The sequence below is a fragment of the Echinops telfairi genome, unplaced genomic scaffold (genome assembly GCF_000313985.2).
Source record: "Echinops telfairi isolate 266 unplaced genomic scaffold, ASM31398v2 ScPeMD7_18;HRSCAF=68, whole genome shotgun sequence".
Lineage (NCBI taxonomy): Eukaryota > Metazoa > Chordata > Mammalia > Afrosoricida > Tenrecidae > Echinops > Echinops telfairi.
The window spans coordinates 88,300,438-88,308,645 of NW_022103915.1; the positions used below are offsets into that span (position 1 = coordinate 88,300,438).

At 36.1% G+C, this 8,208-nt stretch overlaps 1 protein-coding gene across 1 annotated transcript; it reads right to left on the bottom strand.

Moving 5' to 3' along the window:
* Positions 1–1,477: 1,477 nt before the first annotated feature.
* Positions 1,478–2,587, bottom strand: LOC101654675 (olfactory receptor 4F15-like). The gene is given in 1 exon segment (XM_004698839.2): positions 1,478–2,587. A coding segment is annotated over 1 exon segment (1,110 nt).
* Between the last annotated feature and the right edge of the window lie 5,621 nt (positions 2,588–8,208).

Sequence of the window (8,208 nt, forward strand, 5' to 3'; positions counted from 1 at the left end):
ATGGACATAAAACGTAAAGCAGTATGCAACATAGGTTATATTCTTTCAAGGAATAAATATACTCAGAGCCAATTGAACTTTTGATATGAATTTTCTAATCCATAATTTGTTGTTGTTGTTAAGTGTAATTAATTGGCTCCAATTCAGAGTACTCCATGAAAACAGAAGGATATGCTACCTAGTATTTTGCTATTTTCATAAGTGTAGAAATGAATGAGACCATTGTTGCAGCCACTGTGTTCACCTGTCTTTTGTTTGTTTGTTTGTTTGTTTGTTTTCTTACTCATGGACATTAGTTTTATTGAAATAAAAGCGTACATAAACCAGTGTTATCTTTTGATTTTACCCACAGAGAAACCTGAAGCTAAATTTAATATTCAATTTTAGAATCCTTATGACCATAATATTCTTAGAATCTTTCTCCTAAAATCCCCCAAAGCTAACTTTAAATAGTTCTGTGTTACATGTGTTCCACAATTGTAAGCCACTTTAAATGACTTCTGAAATACTTAATATAAATCATAATTGAACATGACTAAACCTGACGAAAGCATAAACAAATGTCTGATTAATGTACTAACCATCGTTCTCCAAAATACATCACTCCTAAGGGACAATAAAGTCCCATGATCATGATTCTGATGTATAAAATAGTCACATAGATTTCAGATTGCTAGAATCTTTGAAGATTAATGTTACATTTGTACACACACTCACTCATCCTATTATGGATGGAATGTGAAACTCATTAGGTACTATCCGCAAATGCATCTCAAAAGATGAACAAGATTTAAGACCACTGTGTTGATCTGTCTGATTAAGGATTTTCCTCTCTTTTGCTGACCTTCAAGTCTGAACTGTTAACCACTCGATCAGCAGCTCCTTCATGGTGGAAAGAGGAAATTCTCTGCTTCTCCAAAAATTAGTAAGCCCACAAGAGCATTCTGCCTATCCATCTTCCAAAAGAAATTTCCTAGACTTATGTCTGTCCACAGTTTATTAAATATTCCTCACCAACACCATAATTCAAAGGCATCAACTCTTCTTCAATTTCCTTATTCATTGTCTACCTTTTGCATGCACTTGAAGTCATTGAAAATACTAGAGGTTGTGTCAGGCACACCTTAATTCTCAAAGTACCATCTCTACTTTTAAACACTTTAAGGAAGTCCTTTGCAGCATATTTTCCAAATATGCCATTTAATTTCTTTGCTGCTTCCATGGGGTTGATTGTAGTTCTAAATAAAATGAAATCCTTGACAACTTCCATAAATAGAGGAAAAGAACAAACACCATTTTTGTCTTGATTTAATAATTTCTCTACAGTTTACAATGAGTAATATACTTGCTCCAATAATGCAGTTTATTATCAAACACTTGAACTATCTGTCAGATAAGGTCCTATCTCTGTATAATTATTTAAGGATTTGTGTTACTTGAAATATTTTCAAAGTACGAAAAGCAATATTACTCTCCTCTAGCTAGGTAATCTTTTCAAATCCAGGAATTGACTACCCAGTCTCTTTATTGCTATCTTCATGTCCTTGTTCCTCAGTGTGTAAATGGCAGGATTCAGAAGGGGGGTAATCATGTAATCCAAAATGGCAAGAAATTTATCCCCTGGCACTGGGGGGAATGGCCACATATAGATAAAGATGCATGGTCCAAAGAACAAAACCACTACAGTGATGTGAGCTGATAAAGTAGAGAAAGCCTTAGATAAGGTACCCAAAGAATGCTTCCATACAGTGATGAGGATGAAGATGTAGGAGAAAATCAGGAAGAGGAAAGATCCGAGAGAAATGAACCCACTGTTGGCAGTAACCATGAACTCTAGTCTATAAGTATCTGCACAGGCAAGTTTGATAAACCAGGGTAGATCACAGTAAAAGCTGTCAATCTCATTAGGGCCACAAAAAGGCAAGTGGACAACGAATGCTAGCTGGGCCACTGCATGAATAAAACCGACGACCCAAGCACTAACTAGCAGCCAAATGCACATCCGTGGACTCATGATGGTCAGGTAGTGGAGGGGCTTACATATGGCCACATATCGGTCAAAGGCCATGGAGATGAGCAGCACCATCTCAGATCCACCCAGTACATGAATAAAAAAAATCTGGATGACACACCCCTGGAATGATATGATATTTTCCCCAGAGTACAAGTCAGAGATCATTTTAGGAATTGTTAGAGTAGAAAGACACAAATCAATGAATGATAGGTTGGCTAACAGGAAGTACATGGGAGAATGTAAATGACGGTCAAGAGTCACTGTAAACATAACAATGAGGTTTCCTAGAAATATTGATGTATATAAAATGGTAGCGCAAGTCAGAAGAAAATGCTGCATTGGTCTAGAGTTAGAAAGTCCCAGCAACACAAATGCAGACACCACAGAAGAATTTGTTTTATTCATTTGCTTGTTGTTGTTATCTGAAAGGAACAAAGAGAAATATTATAAAGGGTGAACCAGAGCTGTTGAAAGAAGCATGCACCATTTGGTTTTAAATTTTGATACTGAAGAAACATCTTTATCAATAGCTACAATAGTCTTTTGGAAAAAGAAATGCATCAGTTTATTCATTTAGCAAGTTTTCACCAATCAGCTCCCTGAACTCTTTCCTATGAACCAAGCTCCGTGTCACATTCTGTGATAAGACATAGATGTCTTCTCGCATCTTCCTGCTGTCCACTAGTGAAGCTGGATATTACACAATTACACACACAACTAGAGCAGTATAAATGAGGGAGTGTGATATAAGGAACAAAGTGGAAACAGAGTATTGAGCACTCACAGGAAGGATCCTTCACCTGGTTCTGGAAGATGACGGCTGTGCTAAGAGCTGTCTGATGAAGACCACCGGAGTTAGTTCCTGGAGGAAGAGTCTGAAGAGAAAGGGAGGCAGAGAAAGCGGCATGGCAGAAGCCCAGAAGCATGAAGAAACAACAGTTGTGGGCAAAAGGAATCTTTACCAGGGGGATGCTAGGTGGCCCCATCATAAGGACATTGGATGGAGAATTTTATGAAATCCAGTAAAATGGTGGTGGTGGTGGTGGTGTTTGTTGAACAAGAGAGACTCAGACAATTAATGCGACTGACTGATGGTTAAAAAAGAGGCAATATATCAAGAAGTAGGAATACAGATTATTATACTTGAAATTAGTGTTCTAATTCCAAATAAAGATTTTCAGTTGCAAAGTAATATTTTTGAAAAACTATTCACCTTTTAAAAAAATATGAGAAGCTAATTTAAACACATGCATATCGCAATCATTAAGAAAATTCTATGTTAATACAGTGGGCTTTTTTGTTTAAAAACAATTTTAAAAAGAGAGATTACGACCTTTGTGTATAAAAGTCATTATAATAATTATTGGTTGTAATGAAAATTAATAATGCATATAAGAATTTAAAATATTCAAATCTAGACAGAAGTTCCTCAGAGTTAAATTAATGAATCGGGTACCAAAATCTAACAGAAACAAGCACTGCTTATATTTAAAAATGTGTGTATGCAGATACATAACTGAATATACATCTATATCTTATATGTTCACAGGTTCATAGGTTCATTTCACTACTCTTTCAATAGGAATGATAAAGAATTATATAAAAAAATTTAAGTATTAGAATTGTATTACAATGCGCTTAAATATGAAATACTGTGTAGTTATTGATCTCTACAAGAGAGATCTGAAGAGAAAAACAAAGTTTTAATCATTAATTTAGAAAAATATGACTATAGTTGAATTTGAATTCATAAGAATTTTATTTTCTGTACTTCAGATGTCTTTAAAATACTAACATCTATTAAGAAAATAATGTCAATTTCCAAATACAAAGGAGATATACGATATTCACAATATTTAAACGAAGAAAATCTACAGATGTGTTGAAAATTATATAAAACAACACTTCACTAATAGATGAAAAAAATAATTCCCAACAGGAGGTTCAGTCTATAGTGCACCTTGTATTTCCAATACTGTGCTTTACATATATAGAGAGAGATGTTTATTGATGGAGTTGATTACAAAAGAGAGGATAAAGACCAGTAGTGAAAACATGAAATTAAAAGAAAGACAGAAATTACAGGGTGGGAATAGGGAGAAGAAAGGGATTGGAGGAAAATAATGGAAGGTTGAACAGGATATAAAAGTAAATGAATTTTTTAAAAATAAAAATTGCTTCATGAAACAAAACTAAACAAAAACCCTCCAGCTCCCTTCTCTCCCAAATCGAAATGTTGATTGGAGCAGCTGAAAAAGGAGGAAAGTAAAACTGAATGGACTTGGAGTCTTCAGTGACACATTTATTACAAATATACTGGTGGGGGGCGAGAAATAAGCAAAAAGAAAGATGGAAAGGAGAAAAGGCAATCTCTATGAAACTCACCGGATTCGTTGCAATTCCTTCCTAAATAGTTTAACGATATTCCCTTCACAATAAATAGTCAGACTTATTTCTTGAGTGATCTACCTTTTCCCTGCTCATCCTTGCTTAACCTCCCTCTCCAGCTAACATGAAGGAAATACATGGACCAATCTGGCTTTGCCCATTAGTGTTTCTATGACTGAATAGATGAATGTACTTTTTATTCTGCGAAGAGCTTCTCATTCTATACCACAATTCATATACCACTTCCATAGGATAGTTTCCTCTTTCTCCCAAACCACAATAGATCTGTTATTATGTTTGAAACATATGATATAATGCTTATGACATTATTTTTCAAGTGATTTTTTCCTGTCCTTTCTATTACTCTTCCAAAGACTATAAATTCCCTGTAGACAGAGATAGAGCACCTCATTAATGAATTCTGGCCTCTGTGAGTTCAACAAACGAATAAACCAGTGAATGAGTCATCTAACGATAATACTTTCTTGTTAATAATGCTTTACCTATATTTTTTACAGTGGTCATAGGGTGACTTGCTAAATTATAAGTTAAAACAGTTATTTTAAGCATCTAATAATTAACTAAGTTAAAATAATTAATCTATCTATAAAAGCATGGCTATCATTTTGCCTAAAAAAAAAAAAAAAAAAGAATCCAGAAAGTATATGGCAGATTCATTCATCCCAAGGAAATTGTGAATCCAGAATCCAGAATTTACTTTTGAGGTACATATGCTACCCATTTTGAATAAAGGCATTTTTCCATAAATCAATTTGTTGTTGACGTTGTAAGGTGCTGTTGAGTCAGATTTGATGCAATAAAGCACGTATTATGCAGAACTCTAAAACAACCCACGAAGGATGAAAAAGTGTTCTAAATTCTTATTCTTAAAATTAGTCCCAAATATATTGAAGATATATTCAATAGTTTCTGAACCAGAAAAAAGAGATACAAATCTTGTATTTCAGCAAACTATCTATATTATTATATTACCCATTTACCTGATGAAAAAAAAATCAGAAATTAATCTCTTCAGCTACATATATCTCATTTTCAATCTTTTATCTTTTGATGTTTGTTGTTATTGGGATAAAATTAGTGCTCCAAAATTAATATTAGCTCTCAGAGACCACTTGATATATCATCGACATAGTCGGTCTTTGGTGTAAACATCTTGGGAATTCTCATGACCTGAAGGGAATAGAAAGCGTTGTTCAAAGTAAAATTAACATTGATGAAAACAAAGGGACAGCTGTACAATGAGCCTAAATAAGAAATGTCTTCATGAGAGTCAGTATTCCCAGGCAGCACAATGTCTATTTCTTTGCCATATAACTTTAGGACTAATATCAATAAGTAGAGAATAGCTGCTAACAAACCTATCAAATAATTACAGCTTAAAATTCCTTTGTGAAACATATGTATGAGAAAAATCAATATATTATGTATAATGCACATTCATATATATCATATAAATATATGATATATCATAAATCATTATGATGAGTAGATCATGTCATGTTTATATTTATAACTAATACAGGGAATTTGCTTTTCTTTTTGACTAAATACAAAAACCAATAGCAGGTGATCCATTAAGCTTAGAAGCAGAAGAACTAGAACTCACCTGAGTCTGGGAGCAGCCTTGAATGCAAGATGTACTAAATGCCTGGAATACAACTCCGAAAGAAATTTGGACAAAGACAAGATGCAATTTTATAGCCTTAATTAAGAGCAGTCCGAGTTATACTTTAAAATTCCTTTTAAAATTAATCATTTTGAATGAATGAACATCTAAAATTGGGAGATTCGCTTCTGGCATGACCACATGAGAAGCCTGGCAGACCTGATCTCAAGTGAAATTGCAGAAAATTGTGTTAAGACAACCATTTAAAACCCCTGGAATTTGTCTTCAGCTTCAACAGAAAATTTAGAAATCGATTGAAGAAAACATGTGACATTTCAGTTAATAAAAGGTCTGCAGGACTTGAAATAAGACAACTTCCTCCACACTCTCCTCAGTTCAGTGTGCCCAAAAGTCCATCTTCTCCCAAGAACATGAGGGTCGCTCAGCCCTTACCTTCCCAGGAGAAGAGCAGCCGTGTTTCTCATCTGCACCAGCGGTCTGATGCCAAGGCTAACTACCAGAAAAGTATGGTTGAGAAGTAGAGCCTATCTTCCCGAGTCTTGGTTGGAATCTCTACCATGGGGTGGCTGGCATGAAATCACCCTTTCACAGGCTCATGGAACAGTGGATCCACTCCAGGAGAGGCAAATTGAGAGGGTTTCAGCCTGCTGCCTTTCCCTTCTCAGCTGCTAGAGCAGGTGTGATAGTCAGAAAGAAGATAGCTTTTCATTGTCTATGATCCTAGCTTCAGTCTTGCCTCATAGAGGTTGCTAGGGAAAGGGACCAAGACCTAAAGCAAATAGCTCCTAAGCTTATCCCTAAGGAACTCACTACATTTGCTGAAAAACATGCAGGAGTTCTAGCCTAAAGATACTCTCAAAAACAGTGGTAGCTGTGATGAAAGGCAATTAGGAGATAGGATCAACTATAGCCAGCTAGAAAGAAGGGAATAAGACACCTGGGAGGAAGTCTCTTGGGATCAGGTAAAAATATCAAACAATGAACTCAGAAACAATTCCTTCAAATGACCTAGAAATTGATCAGATTGCCTTTAGCACAATTTATACCTAAGGACATTGTTGAGAACAATCACTGTAATCAGTCAGCAATTGGTGGCATTTAGTAGCAACATATGGTCAGAGAAAAATGGGAGGTAACAGGACTAAAACCACTGTCAATCCATGATGACTTGGCATCGTCAATAATGGGCCTCCCACAAGATTGAACTCAAGGAAAAGTAATAAACCTCATCACAATAAAGGAGAGGAAAATCATCGGGTTTCCATCAATACTAAAGCACAAGTGTTCCAAAATCAGTGGCAAGGAGGGTACAAGAGGCCTGGTAGGGGTTGATCAGGGACAATGTAACCGAGAGAAATTACTGAAACCCAAATGAAGACTGAGCGTGATGGTGGAACTGAAGGAATTTGATTGGAGGTGGAGGGGGAAACTGGGAGATGTCGGGCATTTATAGATGTCTAAGTAAAGACATGTACATATGTAAATATATTTATATATGATGATGGGGAAATATGTCTATGTGCATATATGTATAGGTTTAGTATTAAGGTAGCAGATGGACATTGGCCCTCCACTCAAGTACTCCCTCAATGGAAGAACACACTGTTCTATTAAATTGGCATTCCGTGATGCTCACCTTCCTGACACAATCACTGAGGACATATGTGTGCATGAGAAAATGTGGGGAGGAAAGCTGATGGTGCCCGGTTATCAAAAGATGTAGTATCTGGGATCTTGAAGGGAAACAATCAGCCATCTAGCTCAGAGGCAGCAAATCCCACATGGAAGAAACCCATCAGCCTGTGTGATCATGAGGTGTCGAAGGGATCAGGTATCAAAGAACAAAAAATCATAGAATTGTGTGCTCACCTTCCTGATACAATTGCTGAGGGCAGATGGGTACATAGGCAAATGTAGTGAGGAAAGCTGATGGTGCCCAACTATCAAGGGATGTAGCATCTGGGGTCTTAAAGGCTTGAAGGTAGACAAATGGCCATCTATCTCAGTAACAACAAAGCCCAATGGAAGAAGCACATAAGCCTGTGTGATCACTAGTTGTCAAAGGGATCAGGTTTCAGGCATCAAAGAACAAAAATTCATATCATTGTGAATGAGGAGGGCAGATTGGAGACCTAGGACCCATCTGTGGGCAGCTGGA